General features: G+C 43.8%; 1 protein-coding gene across 12 annotated transcripts in view; it reads right to left on the bottom strand.

Annotated features, from left to right (window-relative positions):
* Positions 1 to 23,762, bottom strand: part of LOC134069755 (NACHT, LRR and PYD domains-containing protein 1 homolog) — a 51,127-nt gene that overhangs the window by 13,612 nt on the left and 13,753 nt on the right. For 5 of the 12 annotated variants that reach the window (XM_062525806.1, XM_062525805.1, XM_062525812.1 and 2 more), the window contains 16 exons: positions 16,083 to 17,766; positions 15,842 to 15,925; positions 15,449 to 15,616; positions 13,790 to 13,870; positions 10,699 to 10,845; positions 10,236 to 10,394; positions 9,575 to 9,655; positions 9,246 to 9,392; positions 4,157 to 4,315; positions 3,736 to 3,816; positions 3,407 to 3,553; positions 2,878 to 3,036; positions 2,457 to 2,537; positions 2,123 to 2,269; positions 1,722 to 1,874; positions 1,187 to 1,306 (listed from right to left, as the gene is read on the bottom strand). In XM_062525806.1, coding sequence (XP_062381790.1) covers positions 1,187 to 1,306; positions 1,722 to 1,874; positions 2,123 to 2,269; positions 2,457 to 2,537; positions 2,878 to 3,036; positions 3,407 to 3,553; positions 3,736 to 3,816; positions 4,157 to 4,315; positions 9,246 to 9,392; positions 9,575 to 9,655; positions 10,236 to 10,394; positions 10,699 to 10,845; positions 13,790 to 13,870; positions 15,449 to 15,616; positions 15,842 to 15,925; positions 16,083 to 17,766 — 3,598 coding nt within the window. Of the gene's footprint in view, positions 1 to 1,186; positions 1,307 to 1,721; positions 1,875 to 2,122; positions 2,270 to 2,456; positions 2,538 to 2,877; positions 3,037 to 3,406; positions 3,554 to 3,735; positions 3,817 to 4,156; positions 4,316 to 8,761; positions 8,921 to 9,245; positions 9,393 to 9,574; positions 9,656 to 10,235; positions 10,395 to 10,698; positions 10,846 to 13,789; positions 13,871 to 15,448; positions 15,617 to 15,841; positions 15,926 to 16,082; positions 17,767 to 19,926; positions 21,522 to 23,762 lie in introns of those variants that run through there. The other 7 variants (XM_062525810.1, XM_062525813.1, XM_062525811.1 and 4 more) reach the window with 7 other exon arrangements.

Consider the following 23,762-nt stretch of genomic DNA (forward strand, 5'->3'; position numbering starts at 1 on the left):
TTCGGTGTGTTCTGTGGCACATTTTTGACCGACCAGGGGAGACGAGAGCCCGACTGATAGTCCGACTGCTTTTCTGCCGACGGTCGGCTGGTCGGGTTTGTGTGTTCAGGCCTTTACAGTTCTTGAGATATTCACAGAAAACTGTGTCCGGCCACCTACAGGCCAGTCGGTGTATAGAAGCATAAATTAGAAATGTGCATGTCCAAGGACCTGCAAGAGTGGGCTTGAAAAAATGCTAACTCTGTTAACAATGCTAACTATGCTCACCAGGTTGATCAGCGAACTTGGCTAATGATTTCTAGCAGTTATGCTAAAAATGCTAATTATGCTAACAATGCTAGCTAAGCTAACAAGGCTAACCGGGTCGATTAGCTAACTTAGCTGATGATTTCTAGCAGTTTTGCAAAAAATGCTAACTATGCTAACCATGCTAGCTATGCTAACAATGCTAAATAGGTTGATTAGCTAACTTAGCTAATGACTTCTATTATGTCAACAATGCTTAAAAAAAAGGCTGCCAAAAAAAAGATTTCCCCATTCATTTCAATGGGACCCAAAACCGGCGAAAAACAGGGATACCGCAAAAACGACAACTGGCAGCCATCCGACATGAACAAGCAAGCTACACCGGATCGGGCCTGATTTTTTAGTGTTGGAACCGCGTCGATAGCTGAAATGCTCTAGGAGAAGAGGCGTCTTAAAAAAGTGGGTGAAAAAGCGTTAAATGTGCTTGCTTTGAAAGAACAATAGATGGATGGGCTTGCCTTGTTTGTGAATATTACTGATAATGGATGGAATAGAGTCGCATTTTGAAAAGCTATGTGTTTGTTTCACATTGAATTTAGATAATATTCAATATTTTGTCTCTATAGATATGAAATGTATCACAAAATATGATTTAGCATCCAAAGATGCATGCCTGTAGTTAAGTATTACATTCTTACATAATGCTTAATTGTCTTGTTGCATTCGGCAATTATAATACGCATTACATTGTAATTTATTTGATAGTAATTTAAGGAATATTGATTTGCAGTGTTAAGTGAAATAATAATAATTTCTTGTGAAAATTAAATGAATCCCATTTCATATGCAGAGAGGCCCTTTGATGTAAGAGATTAAACAATTGTATCCAGTGATGAGTGAGTCCATTCATAAACCACCAACAACTAAACTGTAAAATTACCCTATAAGTGTGATGGTGCAGTCTGGGCGCCTCTGAGCCTCCTGCAGTAGGCGGATCCCCTCCTCCAGCAACAAACCTTTTTCCTCCTTTAAACTCTCATCATAGACAGTGGCTAAAAACCTGTTGAATGAGACACACCTTATCAGGTTCAGACTCACAAACAACAGATCACAGGTTTTGACACAGCATGAGGGTCAATAAGCTGACTTCCTCTAGACTGGGACAGGCGTGGACGAGGGAGAGGATCCTGATCCAAAACTCCCAACGGCGCCTCTTTCAGAGTGTTCAGAGATGCTTCTATTAGTTTACTGTGTGTGATGAGAGGTGGGGTCAGCACCCCTCACCCCAAAACAAATCCAGTGATGGACAAACACCAGCAGCACAGGAACTCCCCAGTCCAGTATTACTGGCTAAAATTCCATCACATTGTCTATTCAGCTTACCTCCTCGTTTCCTGTTATTGATCATCAGTGGACATATCTGATTGTATTTCCTTTAAAACATCAGTAAGATGATTATAAAAGGTGTCTCTTACTGTACTCTCTCTAGACTGGGGCAGGTGTGGATGAGTTGGAGGATCCTGATGGCCCAGATCTCAGTGAGGCAGCTCACCTGCAGATCCATCCCCTTCAGATCAGGCAGAGAGGCCAGCCAGGACAACAGAGCATCCACATTATGCTCTAGACTCCTACACACACACACACACACACACACACACACACACACACACACACACATACACACACACACACACACACACACACACACACACACACACACACACACACACACACACACACACACACACACACACACACACACACACACACACACACACACACACACACCATTCTTAGACATTCACGAAAAGAAATACAGAGCCATATTCCTATTTGTAATGTAATCAAATCCATTAAAAAAAAATCAAACTCTCACTTGTCTGTGAAACGTCTCAGCTGATGGAACCTGTGGAGGATCTCCCTCAGTATGATGTCAGAGATCTGTGAGGGGAACCACAGCTGTAGACCCAGTCCAGAGGATTCAGATTCAGGAGAGGAATCTCCAGAGTGGGCAATCATCAGGCTGTAACCCAGGGAAGGGAAGGAATATAAGACTGACCATTTCCATGCTCACACCATACACATTACCACATACTGTAGCACACATTTCCTTTAGTTCTAACTTATACTGACTAAATGTGTTTCCTGTAGAATTGTTATTTGAGAAGTGAATTAGTGTGTAGCTTAATGAGAAAGTGAAAGTGACACACCTGTAATATTCCTCCACTCTGTTCATCGTGAGAGCAGAACAGAGACTGTCAGCTGTATCAGCCCCCTTCCGTAACTGCACCCTGCCAATCAGAACAGTGAGTCAGGTGAAGCACAGCACAGAGGATCCAAATGCACAATGTGTCACATTCTGTGAACTGATGAGTGGCTTTATCTGCAATCCTAGACGTTACACCACATCATATTATGATGACAATAATGATGACAATAATCTATAAAGTGTTTTAAATTGGAACACAAACCGATGACTATGATCTATCATGTGAGTGTGTTTTTGTGTTCAGATCTCACCTATTCAGCTTACCTCTCCATTTCTTGTTATTAATATTGACCATAAGTGGACATATCTGATTGCATTTCCTTTAAAACATCAGTAGGATGATTATAAAATGTGTCTCTTACTGTACTCTCTCTAGATTGGGGCAGGTGTGGATGAGTTGGAGGATCCTGGTGGCCCAGATCTCAGTCAGGCAGCTCACTTGCAGAATCACCCACTTCAGATCAGGCAGAGAGGGCAGCCAGGACAACAGAGCATCCAAACACTCATTATACTCTAGACTCCTACACACACACACACACACACACACACACACACACACACACACACACACACACACACACACACACACACACACACATAGTGGTGTTAGAACACACATTAAACTTATCCTGTGATACCACATGCTAGTTATGCTCTTAAATACTACACACATAAACACACACACACACACACACACACACACACACACACACACACACGGAGACACACACACACACACACACACACACACACACACACACACACACACACACACACACACACACACACACACACACACACACCATTCTTAGACACTCATGAAAAGAAATACAGAGCCATCTTCCTATTTGTAATGTAATCAAATCCATTAAAAAAAAATCAAACTCTCACTTGTCTGTGAAACGTCTCAGCTGATGGAACCTGTGGAGGATCTTCCTCAGTATGATGTCAGAGATCTGTGAGGGGAAGTGCAGAACTAGACGCAGTCCAGAGGACTCAGATTCAGGAGAGGAATCTCCAGAGTGGAGAATATTCAGACTGTAACCCAGGGAAGGGAAGGAATATAAGATTGACTGTTTCCATGCTCACACCTCACACATTACCACATAGCACACATTTCCTTTAGTTCTAACTTGTACCGACTAAATGTGTTTCCTGTAGAATTGTTATTTGAGAAGTGAATTAGTGTGTAGCTTAATGAGAAAGTGAAAGTGACACACCTGAAATCTCCCCCCACTCTGTTCATCGTGAGAGCAGAACAGAGACTCTCAGCTGTATCAGCCCCCTCCAGTAGCTGCACCCTGCCAATCAGAACAGTGAGTCAGGTGAAGCACAGCACAGAGGATCCAAATGCACAGTGTGTCAGATTCTGTGAACTGATGAGTGGCTTTAGCTGCAATCCTAGACGTTACACCACATCATATTATGATGACAATAATGATGACACTAATCTCTAAAGTGTTTTAAATTGGAACACAAACCGATGACTATGATCTATCATGTGAGTGTGTTTTTGTGTTCAGATCTCACCTATTCAGCTTACCTCCCCATTTCCTGTTATTGATATTGACCATAAGTGGACATATCTGATTGCATTTCCTTTAAAACATCAGTAAGATGATTATAAAAGGTGTCTCGTACTGTACTCCCTCTAGATTGGGGCAGGTGTGGATGAGTTGGAGGATCCTGGTGGCCCAGATCTCAGTCAGGCAGCTCACTTGCAGAATCACCAACTTCAGATAAGGCAGAGAGGGCAGCCAGGACAACAGAGCATCCACACACTCATTATGCTCTAGACTGCTACACACACACACACACACACACACACACACACACACACACACACACACACACACACACACACACACACATACACACACATGCGCACACACACACACACACACACACACACACACACATGCACACACACAAAGTGGTATTAGAAACACATCAAAAGGAACCCAGTGTTACCACATCCTCATTATGCTCTTGACATACACACATAACCACACACACACACACACACACACACACACACACACGCACACACACACACACACACACACATCAAGTCAAGTCAAGTCAAGTCAATTTATTCGTCTCCCTTGGGAGAAATTTTGGTTAGAGACAGGGTACTGCTGCAGACATACATTAAAACATACAGAGACAGCAATGTGACAGACAGTATTGACAACTAAACAGAGACAAAAAGGTGCATAACTGGCAACCAGATGAGGACCAAAGTGCAAGAGGAGCTGACTGTGCAATCTGCCCTACCTGAAGCTTGAAACTAATGCACATTTAAAGTGCCAGTGCACAATAAAGTGCTGGTGCAATCCAAGTGCAGTGCACAATAAAGTACTAGTGCATATCAAAGTGCAGTGCACAGTAAAGTGCAAGTGCATATCAAAGTGCAGTGCACAGTAAAGTGCTAGTGCATATCGAAGTGCAGTGCACAGTAAAGTGCTGATGCATATCAAAGTGCAGTGCACAGTAAAGTGCTAGTGCATTTCAAAGTGCAGTGCACAATACATATTAAAGCACACATACAAATACTTCATATTAAAAATGCTGGTACAGTTGTAAAACACTACTGGTACATGTTACAGTTCTGCTATTAAAAGTAAACCTTCCTACATTTGCTCATTAATGAGCTTAACTGACACTGGGACAAAGGACTGTTTGAACCGGTTATGTTTGCATAAGGAGACCCTGTATCTTCTCCCTGAGGGCATCAGGGAGTATTCATTAAACAACACATGGGAGCTGTCATTTAAAATGTTTTTTGCCTGAGTAATGACAGCCTCATTGAACAGTTCCTGAGGGTTAAGAGGGGGGTGACCCATAATCCTGCCCGCCACTTTGACCAGGTTAAAAATCTGTGTTTTGAGTTTGACATTTAGGTTACCAAACCAACTGGTGATACCGTACCGTAAAATGGACTCTATTGCTGCCCTATAAAAAATTAACATTATGTTTTTGCTGACACCAAACAACCGCAGTCTGCGTAAAAAGTGAAGGCGCTGATGGATTCTGGCGCAGACAGTGGCCACCTGTGTCTGCCAGCTCAGCTCGCTGTCGATGTGGATGCCCAGGTACTTGCATGAGTTTCCTTGGTTTATGCTATTACCATGAATGGTCACAGGGCTTCGGTCACCAATTGACTTGGGGTCAAAGAGCATTTCTACAGTCTTACAGGTGTTAATCTGTAGTTTGTGGTTGTCGCACCAGCCCACAAACCTGTCCACAGCATCTCTGTGAATGGATGGGTCGGAATTCTTAGTGAGCAAACTAAGAACAGCCGTATCATCTGAAAACTTCACCACATATTGATTTGGCCCAGAACTAACGCAGTCATTTGTGTACAGAATAAACAAAAATGGTGAACTCACACATCCCTGGGGGGCACCAGTACTGCATATTTCTGTATCTGATAGGGAGGAGTTAAACTTCACCTGCTGTGGCCTCTTAGTAAGGAAAGAGTGGTACCACCTGATTAAAAATGGATTTACATTGAGGAGAGCTAGTTTTCTAAGGAGAATATGTGGCTGGATTGTATTAAAAGCAGAGCTAAAATCAATGAGGAGCAGTCTAGCATATGTGCCTGGGGTTTCAAGGTGCTTCAGTGTAAGGTGCATTATAGTTGATATGGCATCACTTGTACTTCGTTTCTTCGTGTATGCAAACTGATATTTATCTAATACTGGCTCCACCTCTGAACGAAGTGCATTTAACATAAGTCGCTCCAGGGCCTTGAAGACATTGGAAGTTAATGCAACAGGCCTGTAATCGTTGTCCTCCCGGGGACATGGCTTTTTTGGAACTGGAATTATAATGGACTTTTTCCAGATCTCTGGTACAGTGTGTTTATCCATAGAAAGTTGGAACAGCTGGTGCCATGCCGGAGTCAATTCCTCTGCAAATGTTTTTAAAAGAAAAGTGGACATATGATCTGGCCCTGTCGCCTTTTTCAAATGCATTGATTTAAAAACCTTGGTTACAGCATGTGGATCTATAAAAATCCTGTCTTTCACATTACAGTTTACCTTATCTAAAACAGCACAGCAGTCCCTACTGTTATCAGATTCAAAACGCATATAAAATTGGTTCAGTTCATTTGCTTTTAAAATTTCATCCTGAGCAAACGGGGGCTTCCTTTTAGCCTCCATGTTAGTCATTCCTCTGATTGAGTCCCATAGTTTCTTAGAGTTGTGCATGGACAAATCCTGTTCTGCCCGCTCCTTGTGCTGCAGCCTGGCTGCTCGCATGTGTTTGTTGAGCTCTTTTTGAGCCGCTTTGACTCCTTCTGAATCGCTAAGTTTAAAGGCAGATTTTTTCCTCTTAATACACTCCTTAATATCCTTTGTTATGTAAGGTTTGTTGTTCGGATAAATCTTAACAGTTTTCTGTGGAATAATGGAGTCAACACAAAAGGAGATGTAGGCAGTTGTGGATTCCGTTGCCCTGTCAATGTCAGCATCCTTGAAAAAGATGTCCCAATCTGTAGAGAGGAAGCATCCTTTCAGTTCCTCAATTTTATCGTCCGACCACACCTTTACAGTTCGGGTTTCTGGTTTGCTGGACTTAAAGACTGACCGATATGTGGGTAGCAGATGAATTGCATTGTGGTCAGAGTTGGCAAGGGGAGGTTTGGCCCTGGCTGTATAAGCATCCCTGACATTGCCATAGCACTTGTCGAGAATGTTATTTTTCCTGGTGTTACACTTGACATATTGATAAAAACCAGGTAGACTCTTGTTCAGGCTGCTATGGTTAAAATCCCCTAGTATCAGTATTGGGGCGTCAGGTTTGTTCTGTAGGTGACGATGGACACAGTCGGCAATTTGATTTGCTGCTCTGTTGGCATTCCCACTTGGCGGGACGTAGACGGCGCACACAAAAATGTTGCTAAATTCTCTTGGCAGGTAGTGAGGACGTAAAGTAACACACAATAGCTCCAAGTCCGGGTTGCATACAGTGTCTCTTATTGCAAAGTTTGTGCACCAACTGTCCTTGATATAAATACATACTCCTCCTCCCCCTACTTTGCCCGAATTCGCGTCTCTGTCCAGGCGTACATGGGAAAATCCGTCTACCTGTACGAAATTGTCTGGTACATCTTTGCTAAACCAAGTCTCCATGTCGCCGGCAGAGCAGCGCCATCTTTACGCACCCACACAAATGCACACACACAAAGTGGTATTAGAAACACATCAAAAGGAACCCAGTGTTACCACATCCTCATTATGCTCTTGACATACACACATAACCACACACACACACACACACACACACACACACACACACACACACACACACACACACACACACACACACACACACACACACACACACACACACACACACACACACACACACACACACACACACACACACACACACACACACAATACACATTACTAAGGAAGGTCATGAATGAGTGAGGATCAAAAGAATGAAGAATAGGCCAGAGAAAATGCAAAAAGACGGCACATTTTGTAACTGGAAGTCTTACCCTGTCTTATGAATCACATTTTTGGAAACTAGTGTTTTACCAGAGACGGTTCATAAATCTCTTGGTTTTGCTGAACTTGGACGTTCTGTTTATTTCCACCGTTACCATGGCAATCACATCACTCCAAAGTGTGCACATGCAGTGAACAAATCAACATGATAAAGTCAAGTAATAAAGTCTTTCAGCATTGATCAAGTAGTTGGGGTGAAAGCTTTCATACAGATCCAGATTTAAATACGTATTCATGTGACGCATTTGTAAAGTCATTCTTACCACCCTTAAAGGAGCTACAGATCTCTCCCCATTCATTGAGATAGGCGCCTGATCTTTGCCCAAAATAGCTGCCCTGGGGCATTACCAAAATGGCTTGCCCATAAAGACTCTCTTTCCCACCAACTCTCTCCCACCAACTTTTCTCTCAAACTCCCACCAACATTTGTCTCACGTAACAGCACATCACTCAACTGTATATCATGGCATCATTAAACTGTGCACAGTCTGATGAACTTATTTACCATGATGAATCAACATTTTGTAAAATCTCTAAAGTGTTTTAAATTGGAACACAAACCGATGACTATGAGCTATCATGTGAGTGTGTTTTTGTGTTCAGATCTCACCTATTCAGCTTACCTCCCCATTTCCTGTTATTGATATTGACCATAAGTGGACATATCTGATTGCATTTCCTTTAAAACATCAGTAAGATGATTATAAAAGGTGTCTCGTACTGTACTCCCTCTAGATTGGGGCAGGTGTGGATGAGTTGGAGGATCCTGGTGGCCCAGATCTCAGTCAGGCAGCTCACATACAGAAACACCCACTTCAGATCAGGCAGAGAGGCCAGCCAGGACAACAGAGCATCCACACACTCATTATGCTCTAGACTGCTACACACACACACACACACACACACACACACACACACACACACACACACACACACACACACACACACACACACACACACACACACACACACACACACACACACACACACAAACACACACACACGCACACACACAAAGTGGTATTAGAAACACATCAAAAGGAACCCAGTGTTACCACATCCTCATTATGCTCTTGACATACACACATAACCACACACACACACACACACACACACACCATTCTTAGACATTCATGAAAAGAAATACAGAGCCATCTTCCTATTTCTAATGTAATCAAATCCATTAAGAAAAATCAAACTCTCACTTGTCTGTGAAACGTCTCAGCTGATGGAACCTGTGGAGGATCTCCCTCAGTGTGATGTCAGAGATCTGTGAGGGGAAGTGCAGATGTAGACCCAGTCCAGAGGATTCAGATTCAGAAGAGGAATCTCCAGAGTGGAGAATATTCAGACTGTAACCCAGGGAAGGGAAGGAATATAAGATTGACTGTTTCCATGCTCACACCACACACATTACCACATAGCACACATTTCCTTTAGTTCTAACTTGTACTGACTAAATGTGTTTCCTGTAGAATTGTTATTTGGGAAGTGAATTACAATGTAGCTTAATGAGAGAGTGAAAGTGACACACCTGAAATCTCCCTCCTCTCTTTTCATCAGGAGAGCAGAACAGAGACTCTCAGCTGTATCAGCCCCCTCCAGTATCTGCACCCTGCCAATCAGAACAGTGAGTCAGGTGAAGCACAGCACAGAGGATCCAGTCACATTCTGTGAACTGATGAGTGGCTTTAGCTGCAATCCTAGACGTTACACCACATCATATTATGATGACAATAATGATGACAATAATCTTTAAAGTGTTTTAAATTGGAACACAAACCGATGACTATGATCTATCATGTGAGTGTGTTTTTGTGTTCAGATCTCACCTATTCAGCTTACCTCCCCATTTCCTGTTATTGATATTGACCATAAGTGGACATATCTGATTGCATTTCCTTTAACGTATTCGTTTGAATGAGTAAACGCACACCTTGTGAGGTTCTCATGGCAGTAAAGGATAAATATAAACAAAAGTGTCGTGGCACACTCGGAACTTAAAGATTTTTTTTCCCCAACGTTTCGGCTAACGACTTCATCAGGGTCATTTTACCTCGAAAATGACCCTGATGAAGGCGTAAGCGAAACGTTGAGAATAAAAAATCTTTAAGTTCCGAGTGCGCCACGACACTTTTGTTTATATGCATTTCCTTTAAAACATCAGTAGGATGATTATAGAAGGTGTCTCTTACTGTACTCTCTCTAGATTGGGGCAGGTGTGGATGAGTTGGAGGATCCTGGTGGCCCAGATCTCAGTCAGGCAGCTCACACACAGAATCACCCTCTTCAGATCAGGCAGAGAGGGCAGCCAGGACAACAGAGCATCCACACACTCATTATGCTCTAGACTCCTACACACACACACACACACACACAGTGGTGTTACAAACACATCAAAACTGACCCAGTGTTACCACATTCTCATTATGCTCTTGACATACACACATAACCACACACACTCTCACACACACACACACACACACACACACACACACACACACACACACACACACACACACACACACACACACACACCACACACACACACCACACACGCACCACACACACACACCATTCTTAGACATTCATGAAAAGAAATACAGAGCCATCTTCCTATTTGTAATGTAATCAAAACTATAAGAATTTAATTCTCACTTGTCTGTGAAACGTCTCAGCTGATGGAACCTGTGGAGGATCTCCCTCAGTATGATGTCAGAGATCTGTGAGGTGAACTGCAGAACTAGACCCAGTCCAGAGGATTCAGATTCAGGAGAGGAATCTCCAGAGTGGATCATCATCAGACTGTAACCCAGGGAAGGGAAGGAATATCAGATTGACCATTTCCATGCTCACACCACACACATGACCACTAGACCTGTTCAAAAAAAACGTTTTATGTTATTTTAAAGCCAATTGCTGTGATTCCCATTCTCCAAGCTGTGCAATGACTAGAAATGGTAAAAATGTTGATTTTCGACCATGGGAACGCCTGCCTCATGAGCCATGAAGTTTTTATGTTGATTTATGTGAAAAACGCTGGAAATTTTGGATGTTGGTGTTCTATTTTACATTATACCTTGACTAGAATTAACCTTAGAGCATTATATGTGGTACCACATGAAAGCTGATAAAAATTTCCTTTAATATGATACCCAATACATTAACAACCTAGACTATTATGGTTGTCTTAGAAACGACAATATGTACATTTTAGGGAATTTCAGAGGTGTCAGGTCAGACAATACACCATTGTACCTCAGACATGTTTACTGATTCAACCAAATATAGTGGCAAATAGAACTTTGAAGGAAAATATATTTTATAACATTGGAACATTGCAAATTACTAAGTCAGTTGGAACACAATATCAGGGTTACTATGAACATCGAACTAGATAGATAGATAGAGATACTTTATTCATTCTGAAGGAAATTAAGGACTAATAATCTATACTTACACAACATTATACGTTACATAATCACTTATTCAATGTGGCTTTCTTGAAGCTGTCAAATTTCCTCCTATGATACTCTACAACTAGCCTAGAAATCTAGACGCCCCTAGCGGCAGCAAATGTAATTTGGCTGGCAGGGCAGTCTAGCTAGGCTCCATTGAGCTTAGGAGCTGAGAAACCGAGAAATGGACGGGCCAATCACAGCGTATAGAGTCAGTGGGTGGGCTTAACATAATGGTGACTGACTTGCGACAAGAAGTTGCGATGGTAACGCATCCTGCTATTTGAAAACAAGAAGATGATTTGTTTAGCGTTGTCTTATTGCGTGGAGAGGGAAGGTTATGCATCCTTCTACTTGAAAACAAGAAGATGATTTGTTTAGTGTTATCCTATTGCGGGGAGGGAATTTGAAAGACAACTGTTTATCCCACCCCTCCGATTGAGCCCTGCTTACGGTGAGTTCCCAGACCCTACATCTTGATGTGGGTCTGGCTGATCAGGCTACCCCACAACCTGAAGGAGGCAACTTTTCTGTTGTGGATCTGTAGTTATCTGAGTGGCAAAGTCAGACATGAGTTTAACACCTTGTTCAGCTACATCGTTAGTCACCTTTACAGACCTCACAAACTTTTCAGCCACTTTGTACCCATCATGTTCTTTCCATGTTTCCACTGGTTGAGTTATCCAGTCAATTTCAACCCCAAGACCATCAAACAGGAAATCTGTAAGTGTTGTAGATGTATCAATGCCTGGAAACACTGGTTTACCCTTTCTGTAGCTTTCTGGTTTCTCCGTTTCTGTGAGTTTTATAGCAATCTCTTCTTTCACAGATTTAGTCATGCTGGGGTGTGAGCTGAACAATGTAAATGGCACCAGTTCCTGTGTCAACTACCATTGATGGTTCTGTGCTTTCCTCATTACAGCTGTAGCAAGCTCAGAGTCAAACTGTTGGTACCACATGATGTCTTTCAAGAATGGGAGGTCATGAATAGGAGCATCTGCAGCAGATGTGGATGTTATCCAGTGGCTAGTGTAAAACAGTGATAGAAATGTATTTATTCTCTCGAGTTTCACAACGGTTTGCTTGTTGTATCCAAGCTCCTGAGAAAACATTAACATTTCTATCACTATCCATTTACATTGTTCAGCTTGACCCCAGCATGACTAAATCTGTGAAAGAAGAGATTGCTGTGAAACTCTCAGAAACAGAGAATCCATAAAGCTACAGAAAGGGTAAACCAGTGTTTCCAAGTATCTACACTTACAGATTTGGTAGGGCCAGAATCGTACTTCCTGTTTGATGGTCTTGGGGTTGAAATTGACTGGATAACTCAACCAGTGGAAACATGGAAAGAACATGATGGGTACAAAGTGGCTGAGAAGTTTGTGAGGTCTGTAAAGGTGACTAACGATGTAGCTGAATGAGGTGTTAAACTCATGTCTGACTTTGCCACTTAGATAACTACAGATCCACAACAGAGAAGTTGCCTCCTTCAAGTTGTGGAGTATCATAGGAGGAAATTTGACAGCTTCAAGAAAGCCACATTGAATAAGTGATTATGTAACGTATAATGTTGTGTAGGCTATAGTTTATTAGTCCTTAATTTCCTTTGGAATTAATAAAGTATCTCTATCTATCTATCTATCTAGTTCGATGTTCATAGTAACCCTGATATTGTGTTCCAACTGACTTAGTAATTTGCAATGTTCCAATGTTATAAAATATATTTTCCTTCAAAGTTCTATTTGCCACTATATTTGGTTGAATCAGTAAACATGTCTGAGGTACAATGGTGTATTGTCTGACCTGACACCTCTGAAATTCCCTAAAATGTACATATTGTCGTTTCTAAGACAGCCATAATAGTCTAGATTGTTAATGTATTGGGTATCATATTAAAGGAAATTTTTATCAGCTTTCATGTGGTACCACATATAATTCTCTAAGGTAAATTCTAGTCAAGGTATAATGTAAAATAGAACACCAACATCCAAAATTTCCAGCGTTTTTCACATAAATCAACATAAAAACTTCATGGCTCATGAGGCAGGCGTTCCCATGGTCGAAAATCAACATTTTTACCATTTCTAGTCATTGCACAGCTTGGAGAATGGGAATCACAGCAATTGGCTTTAAAATAACATAAAACGTTTTTTTTGAACAGGTCTAATGACCACATAGCACACATTTCCTTTAGTTCTAACTTATACTGACTAAATGTGTTTCCTGTAGAATTGCTATTTGGGAAGTGATTTACAATGTAGCTTAATGAGAAAGTGAAAGTGACACACCCAAAATATTCCTCATCTCTTCCCATCGTGAGAGTAGAACAGAGACTGTCAGCTGTATCAGCCCCCTTCGTTAAGCACACCCTGCCAATCAGAACAGTGAGTCCGGTGAAGCACAGCACAGAGCAGGCAGATTTTTATTTTTAAAGGCCATTTATTTCATGGATCCAGGATATTATGCATCCTGATAAAGTTCCCTTGGCCGTTAGAATTACAGGGATAATCCGGAGTGAAATGCACTTTAGATCAATTTTTCGGACTATTGGGAGTACATACGTTGAGTTGACACCAAAATCATGTCATTCGGATGTATTTTGAGAAAGTTCGAGTTCACCGTTTTTAGCCAAAACTCGTTAGCCTGGAAGTGACCGGGGCAGGTCCTTTCGCCACTACAAACGCTATTTTTATACCTCTTCTACTGTTCCAAACAACGCTACACTTACGTGGTAGTGAGTAGAGGGTCCCTAAAGCCAAACCGAAGTATCCTCACGTCTTTATGTGGTCGGATAGAGAGTCCAGAATGAATTTAATCGAGTCAGTACCTTTCCGGAAATGTTAGTAAAGTGTTGTTGAAGCGTTGCGCAGCTGCCACGGCGACATTTCCGGAAGGTACTGACTCGATTAAATTAATTCTGGACTCTCTATCCGACCACATAAAGACGTGGGGATACTTCGGTTTGGCTTTAGGGACCCTCTACTCACTACCACGTAAGTGTAGCGTTGTTTGGAACAGTAGAAGAGGTATAAAAATAGCGTTTTGTAGTGGCGAAAGGACCTGCCCCGGTCACTTCCAGGCTAACGAGTTTTGGCTAAAAACGGTGAACTCGAACTTTCTCAAAATACATCCGAATGACATGATTTTGGTGTCAACTCAACGTATGTACTCCCAATAGTCCGAAAAATTGATCTAAAGTGCATTTCACTCCGGATTATCCCTTTAAGATAGCCCCACATCATCACATACTGTACCCTATATGCTTATTCCAGTAGGCCTATTAGCCTGTTTGATGCTCATTGAGCGCAATGCAAATCAAACAGGCTAATAGGCCTACTGGAAAAAGCACCATGCCAATCTCTAGCTATGGTGAAGGGTATGTGATGATGTGTTTCTTACCCCACAAACCCCACTTACCCCACACACCCTCTGTTTTCTGTGTGGTCTAGAACTGCAGGAGCCTCTCATACAAACATACACACACATACACAAGCACACACAAACACACACACACACACACACACACACACACACACACACACACACACACACACACACACACACACACACACTCACAGAACACACCTCAGCTCAGAGACTCCTCAGCTGTCAGCACAGCTCAGGTAAGCACAGTCTGCCTGGCAGAAAACTGTGACAAGCAAAGCACAGCTGAGCTGAACCATCAACAAAGCACAGAGGACCCATATGCACACCTTCCCCCAGTGACATTCACCTCATTCATCCTTATTCAGAGTCCAGTTTGTCTAAGAGAGTTTATGCATTTTATTTTGTAAACAAGACTGTAGGGAGGGGATGATGGTATTTCATACAGATTTAACCTTCAACTCCTCCCTGGAGACCTGCTGAAGGCTAAACACATTCTTCTTCTTTAAAGTACATGGAGGTCCATCTGCCTGATGAGAGGGGACCTGTGAAGTGCTTCTTACCCCACATACTCTCTGATCTGTGTGGTCTTGTAGAACTGCAGGAGCCTCTCAGCAGTGGTGATGCTGATGGTCTTCACTGAGAGCAGAACTAAACCCACAGACTTCTGCCTGTAGAGGGCGCTGAGGACCTGCTGCACACTCTCCTCTGACAGACTGCTGTTCAACACACTGGAACACACAACACAAACATGTGACTGTGCTGATTCACCAGCTGATTCATGATTCACTTCTAGTGCAACACACTCATTTCAATTAGTATGTTTATAATGACCAGGCATCAACTTAACACAATGTAACACAACACATATATGTGACTCTACTGATTCAAAGTTATACTGTAAGAAACACAAATAAACAACTTACTGAAAGTGTTAATATGACTACAGTTCTTACCGTAGGTTATTCAGAATCTTTCCTTCCCCCAGAGCTGAGACCAGATCATTCACATCAGCATCCAACAGTTTCTCAACATTTAGCCTGCAAACATACAAACACATAGTCAACCAGCACTCGTGAATACACTGTCCGCTTTAAGCTTCCATATGAATGTGACTGGTAGGTTGTTTAAATAGGAAATAAAAGTGTTTATTTATGTGGCTACCTTCATTTGTATTCCACACACACACACACTCACCCCAGCTCCTCACACCTGCTCAGTGCAGGTTGCAGCATCTTCAGCTTCTCTGCTGTGATGTTGCACTTTGTGAGCTCCAGGCTTCTGATGGTCGGGTAGCGCTGCAGGCAGTACAGCAGCACCGAGCAGTCTGTAGTCGTCAGGGGAATGGAGTTAAAGGCTATCTTACCCCAAACCTCCATGGCTCTCCTCACAAACTCCTCCTCATGGAGCTCATAGAGACAGTGGAGAATGAACAGCAACTCATTACTTTTCTTTGAATGTCTATTTTTTTTAATGAGTTCAAGAATCCACTTTTCCAGCTGTCCTCGAATGGAAGGAGTGGAAGGCAGCTTAAGCTTCTTCAGGTCTTGTATCACTTCCTTATTTGAGAGGCCAAAGAGAAACTGAATGACGGGTAGGACATAGGACTTGTCGTCATATTCCTTAAAGGAACCGAGCAGCTCTTTGACTTTCTCCTTATTCTGGTCTGAGGCGTAGTAGAGTGCAGTGAAAAACTCCTGAAAACTGAGATGCATGAAACTGAACATTTCCTCTAGGCGGGCTTTCTTCTTCAGGAGGAACTTGCACAAGAAGGGAACACTGGCTGGATCTGAGACTGTACTCAACACACTTTCCTTATCAAACAGGACCTGCTGCTCCAGCATCCCTCTCTCTGCCAGCTGGCCCAGGCTCCTCAGCAGAGTAGGGACGGGTTGACTCAAACCCTGGCAGTGATGCTCCAGCAGAGTGGACACAAAGTGGACAAATATGGAGGTGGTTGTTTCCAGCTCAGCCATTTGAACATTTTCTTTTAGCTGCTCCCGGAAAACTGTGCAGACAATCCAACAGATGACCGGAATGGTGCAGGAAGAGAAGAGTGTTCCAGTTGCCTTCACACTGCTGAATGCCTTGTCTGATACCTGCTGATCTTGACAGAACCTCTTGAAGTAGTCCTGCACCCCCTTCTCAGAGAAACCCAGAGTCTCAGTGGAACGCAAAGGGGGTTTAAGCAGTTTGCTCAGTGTGCCTGCGGCAGTGGGCCTGGTGGTGACTACCAGGAAGCAATCAGAAAGGAGTGTACCCTTCAATAGAGCCATTAGAATGGCCTCAACAGGAGCTGGTGTGAAAGGGTCTTTGACAGATGAGAAATTGATTTCACTCATTGTGAATCGGAGTTCATCAAATCCATCTATGAGGAAGAGGACCTTCTGTGGTGAGTCCTTTAGTTTCTGTGAGATCAGTGAGGTAAATGTATTGTCGCAGCTCACTAGATCCACCACACACCACTCTCCCGACACCTGGTTCAGTTCTTTACATTTCAGGTGTAAAATAAGTTCAAATTCATCCTGGAAGAGGTTGCCTGATGCCCAGTCCAACATGATCTTCTGTGCCATAAAGGATTTACCATGTCCAGAGTGGCCCTGAAGAATGACTGCTTTAGGAATGTCTCCACGGTCATTAGGGCTGAAGAACTGGTCCACAGTGGTGCTTTGATATGCCTCCCTGGCACTGAAGAGACTCGCTCCTCTGAAACGAATCTCCTCCTCTTTCTCTTCCTGCTTTCTGTGTTGCTGGACTATCAGCAGGTCAGTGTAGCGGTCAGTCAACAGCACATCCTGTCCAGGTACATAGTTGTACTCCTGCACTGTCTTATACTGCGAGTAGATCCACTCCTTAAGCTTGAGGATCATTGGGTGTTGGTCTGAAACAATATTACAAATTGAAATGTTAAGATCATGCTTTATCATGTTTAGTATCTTTGACATCTAATTGAGATCAAAACCATGTGGGTGTCACGTGGAAACCCGTGCCTGTGTTTGTCTGAGTGTCCGTCTGTGTTGTTGTGGGTGTGGTTGTGACTGTGAGACTGGAAGGTGGGTGTGTCACGTGACGTGCGAACGCACCGGGAGTCTATCTGGGTGATTGTTGGTGTGGATTGGAGTAATTAAGCCTAACAGGTGTGGTGATTTGGGCATAGCGGGCTATGCAGCGTTTAAAAGAGTTTATCACTAAGTGGAAGGCAAGCGAGAGGGTGGGGATCTGTTCACGTTCCGTGATCACTGGTGTCGGGAGCTAGGTGCTGCTGGACGCTTCCTGATTGCTGGCTGAGAGGAGTGCCGTGCTTTGCTGTGTTGGGTCTTCCGAGTTTACTGCCGTGCTGTGCCGGGTCTTCGGGGTCTACCACCGTGCCTGATCGAACCATTGTGAAGCAGCAACAACGCATGTTCATCTACCTAAGGGGCGCGGCTGACAGTCGCCCTCTGCCAAGTTAAATGCCTTCGCCCTGAGAAACCTATTGAACGAATCCGTAGTTTGGTTTGGCTGTTATAATTGGCAGGACAACGCACAGAGGACACTCTTAAAGACTGTATTGCTGAAGACTCTCGTGTGTGTCGTGCTGTGAAGAATTGTGTGTGCGTGCTAGGTTGATGGACTTTGATATTATTCACGCATGGACTCTAACAGACTTTCTTTGCACTCGTGTGACAGTTTGATGGACTTTGATATTATCTTGCTTTCGTAATTGCTGTGGCATCTATTTACCTGCATGTTTAATAGCCAATGAAGAGTCTTCTCTGCAGAGCCTTGTGTGACAAATTTAGCGCCCTGTACTCCCATTTGTCTCTCTCTCTCTCTCACTCACCAGCGGATCCCTGTCATTGGCCCGGCTGGTCTCCCTTGGTGCCGACCCGCCCCCTAGCTGTCAATCACGGACCTATCTGCCTCTGACGTCCTGGACTGTGCGTGCAGCTGGATTCGACTAGGCCTATCTCTACCTCCTCTGTGGTCTACGCTACGGATGTCCCTCCCGTTTAAGCTGGATTATGGACTCTAGTATTTTTATGGACTTAAAAAGAACATTGCCTAAATAAAATTTAGGGGGCAGCCGTGGTGTACTGGTTAGCGCACCGGGCTTGTAACCGGAGGGTTGCCGGTTCGATCCCCGACCAGTCCACCACGGCTGAAGTGCCCTTGAGCAAGGCACCTAACCCCTCAATGCTCCCCGAGCGCCGCTGGTTGGGCAGGCAGCTCACTGCTCTGGGTTGTGTGATTCACCTCACTGTGTGTTCACTGTGTGCTGTGTGTTCACTAATTCGGTTAAATTGGGTTAAATGCAGAGAACTGAATTTCCCTCACGGGATCAAAAAAGTATATATTCTATTCTATTCTAAAATATCTATCTTTTCTAACAAAATCCTCAGACTGGTGTGTTTAATGGTTACAGTGTCTCCCCAGAAAAGACTGTGATTGACCCCTGTTACATGGGCATACTGTAGGTGGTGTAATGAATTCCACCTGGGCATAGGTACAGTACGACTGTATGGACAGGGGGTGAGTAGGGAGAGCACATATGGGTCCAGCTCAACCAGAGTGCATGCACTTGCGTCTCAAAAAAATCTGAAACACCCAGGAGACACTCAGTAAATTTGTTTTGTGCTAAGATTAATACTTTCCAAGTTACAGACAGTTTCACGGGGGGGGGGGGGGGGGGTGTCAATTTCATTCTGCCTCTTTTTTTTTAATCAAAGTTCAGAAGCTCATAGCTCAAGAACTAAAATATGTAGGAGGCTCAAATGTTGCAGGCTGGTGCATAAATGGAGCACAGCGTTAGTTCAGGCAGGTCACGGAGTCTCGCTAGCTTCCCTGAATGGCCCAGCTGACTGTCAATCTAATCGCCCAGCTGATTGCCAGCTGATTGCCAGCTGAGTGCCAGCCGGCCTAGCCTTGCTTTCATTGGTGGAGATCGTTGAGAGCGCTTATTTAAACTGCCTTTGCCAATCTGCTGCCATCTGCTTTTTCTGCCATTTTGCCAAGAAACTGTAGCGTAAATGAAAGTGTGCATAAGCCTTCTGGCTCTTACCCTGGTCATGTCTCTTCTACATACGGAGGACGAGGACATCGGTGAGAGCGATGCCTTCCAGACCCTAGTAGAAGATCCAAACGATCCCGTTGATGTTGCCGTTTCAAACCGGCGCAGTGCTCGCCTCAAAAAAGGTAAAAGCGCACCCAGCGCTCCGACTCCTGCCTTAAACGAATGGTCAGTGCCACGAATCCTGGAAGCTTTGTTCGCAAACAACATCCCAGCGCCCGTAGGAGCCTCACCCGAGGAGCTGTTCGATCTGCTCCCGGAAGGCGTTCGTGCGGAGACTCCTCAAGGCTTAGATCCATCCTCGTCTGCCCCAAAAAAGGCTTCGGAGAAACGGAAGCACTGCGCGGCCGTAGGGTCTTCGTTCTCAACAGCGGCGAAGAAGGGTCGGAACCCCTCCCAAGCAGGTGGCTCCATGGAGGTCAGGGGAGACGACACGGGCCTTCTTCCTCTTCTGTCTTCCATCCAATCCACGCTCTCCAACCTTAACTCCAGGATCCAGTGTATCGAAAATGGAACCTTTCCAGCCTTCTCCAGTCTAGCCTCTACACCTGCTTCCGAACAGCAGCTCAACGACAACTTCCACCAAGCAGGGAGTTTCGCCGCCCCGCGAAGAACCCTGGGCACTGCAGTCCCAATCTCCACCGGGACCCCCTTCTTTCCTCCTGCCGCTGCAATCTCCTCTCAGCTACGAAGCCAAATCCTCGCAGGTAAAGACGTTAATCTTGTCAAAATATTGCTGTACTCTGAAGTCCATGACCGACGCGTGGTGGATTGTGGGGATGTTGCGGTAACACTCAAAGACAGCGATCCCCGTTTGTCAAAAACACTAACTCTGCCTCAGTTCTTCCTAGCCTTCGGAGTTTTCAGGGACGTAATATGCGAGGTGTATCCAGACCGTAGAGCCGAACTGGACACTTATCTGTCTATCATAGCAGACTTAGCCTTGTCATATGGTGGGACACGATTTTATGATTACCATAGGTCCTTTTCTGCTAAGGCTGCCATGTTCATCCAAAAATTTAATCAGAGACTGGACTGGTCTGTTATTGACGTAGCCCTCGTCAGCAGGCACTTCACAGGCCATCAAGTTTTGTCTTGCAGCTTCTGTGGCTCATTCTCGCATTGCTCCAATCTTTGTTCGAAATCCACTTCCGCTGTTAAACTGGAGAATCCATCTAAGGTGACTCCTCTTACTACACCTCTGTGTTATAACTTCAACGAAAATGTATGTAGGTTTTACAACTGCAAATTTGTTCATGCTTGCAGTTATTGTGGAGACGGGCATCCGAAATCCGTATGTCCTCGTCGTGCCCGTCTGCAAAAGAAGAAATAAAGCCCTCTACTCCAGTCAACATTCCGGAGCTGGGGAAAGAACTTAAAAAACATCCCAATCGTTGTTTCGTCAATTATTTGATTACTGGACTCGTCCAAGGATTCATGGCTGGGTTACTATGGTTGCCAAAAAAGTCATTTACGTGCCGTAATTTGCAGTCTGCTTTAAATGAACCCGAAACAGTTGATGTCCTAATAGAGAAAGAGATCACAAAAGGTTTTATGATTGGCCCTTATCAAGAGTCGCCCTTTCCTGTCACCCGCATCAATCCTATCGGTATAGCTACGCGTAAATATTCGGGGAAGAAACGCTTAATAATTGACTTATCTGCTCCTCACCACAACGGAGCTCAAAGCATTAACAGTCTGATTCCCCTAGAAGCATTTTCCTTGTGCTATGCCTCGGTAGACCATGCTATTAAAATCATTATTCAAGCAGGAAAGGGAGCTTGGTTGTCAAAGGCAGATATTTCGGATGCATTCAAAGTTATGCCACTGCACCCCTCACAGTGGCATTTATTCGGTGTTAAATGGAGAGAACAAATTTACTTTTCCGTAAGGCTTACTTTCGGTTGTCGTAGCAGCCCAAAGATTTTTGACACTCTGTCAGAATCACTCTGCTGGATCCTCCTAAACAATTGCAAGCTCCCTTTTGTGCTTCATCTCTTGGATGATTTTTTACTAGTGGACTACCCAAATTCAGATCCAGGTAGATGCATGAATGCTTTGAAACAAACATTTAAAAAACTCGGCGTTCCTCTATCCGAGGAAAAAACACTAGGTCCACTCAAACGCCTAGAATTTCTGGGGATCGTTCTAGATAGCAACCTTATGCAAGCATCCTTGCCTCTCGAAAAATTAAATCGTATTCGAGAGGTGATGAGGCAAGCTCAAGTTCGTTCTATGACAAAACGAGATTTGCTTTCTTTATTAGGACATCTAAATTTCGCCATGAAAATCATTCCTCAAGGTCGCTCTTTCATATCCAGACTCTTGGACCTAGCTAAATCTGTAGGAAACCTCCATGACTATGTTAATTTGGATTACGGCTGTAGATCAGAGTTGCGTTTCTGGAGTTACCTGTGTGATAATTGGAACGGCATTTCTTTCTTCTATAACGAAGAACACGAAACTTCTGCGGCCATGAGTTTCTATACAGATGCAGCCCCTTCAGTCGGTTTCGGAGGGATTTTTAAAAATCAATGGTTCGCGGAAGCATGGCCAAACGAGTTATTATCTTTACCTACCGACGCGTCGTCTATTGCCCTGATGGAATTATACCCCATAATCATAGCTTGCCTCTTGTGGGGCAAACATTGGTCTAAAAAACGAATCGTGGTATTTTGCGATAACGAAGCTACTGTTAGTATTATTAACAAGGGTCGCTCCTCAGTCTCTCTCATCAATAGTTTCGTTAGGCGGCTTACATGGTCATCAGTGCAGGGCAATTTTATAATTCGAGCTGTCCATATTCCGGGTCTGGATAACAAAATAGCTGACTCCTTGTCCCGGTTCGATTTTCAGAGATTTCGCCAGCTGTGTCCAGAGGCAGACCCATCCAGCTTGACCTGCCCCCCATTCTACCAAACCGTACTAGACTAAATGCGGTCCTGCAAAACTACATGTTTTCTGCTTCTCATTATATGAGATCCGGATTGTCAAAAAATACATTAAAAATGTATGATTCTGCATGGTCCTATTTTTCCTCTTTCTGCTCCACCTTCTCTGTACAAGTGTTGCCTGTTGACGTATCTATCATATGTGCTTTTATTGTTCACTGTTTTGAGTCCCGCAAGTTGCAGCCATCCTCAATTAAGGGACTAGTGGCAGGTGTACAGTTCCATCTCCGCTGTCTGGATCCATCCACCATCAGCCTCCTCGAAAATCCATCCATTCGTCTCCTGCTTAATGGCCTTAAGAGAGAAAAGCCTCAAGGCAACGATAGCCGTCTCCCTCTTACTCTTCCTCTTCTTAAAAATTTTAATTACACATTTGAGGAATGGGTGCTTTGGTTCTTACACAGATATACTTCTAGAATCGGTGTTACTTACAGCATTCTATGGTTTTCTTAGAGGTGGAGAATTCACAACACGCACAGATAATTTCGACCCTTCCCACGACCTCACCATAGGGGATGTGTCTATTAAGCCTCACCATTTCTCTTTATGTCTTAAACACTCCAAAACTGATAAAGATGGGAAAGGTGTATCAATTCTTATATCTGAGACTAATTCACCGTTTTGTCCTTTCTCTTCTATGGTCCGTTATCTTCAATGCCGCCCTCAAGCCAACCAGCACATGCCTCTCTTCGCTACGGAGGATGGAAAGCCCATTTCGCGGGCTTGGTTCGCTTCCCGCCTTCGCCTGCTGTGCCAGTTTTGTGGGCTACCCCCGGATCGGTACACCCCTCATTCTCTCCGCATAGGAGCAGCTACCACAGCATCTTTAATCGCTCCTGTGCACACGCTCAAGGCCATGGGTCGATGGTCCTCAGC

This window comes from Sardina pilchardus, chromosome 22 (genome assembly GCF_963854185.1).
Source record: "Sardina pilchardus chromosome 22, fSarPil1.1, whole genome shotgun sequence".
Lineage (NCBI taxonomy): Eukaryota > Metazoa > Chordata > Actinopteri > Clupeiformes > Clupeidae > Sardina > Sardina pilchardus.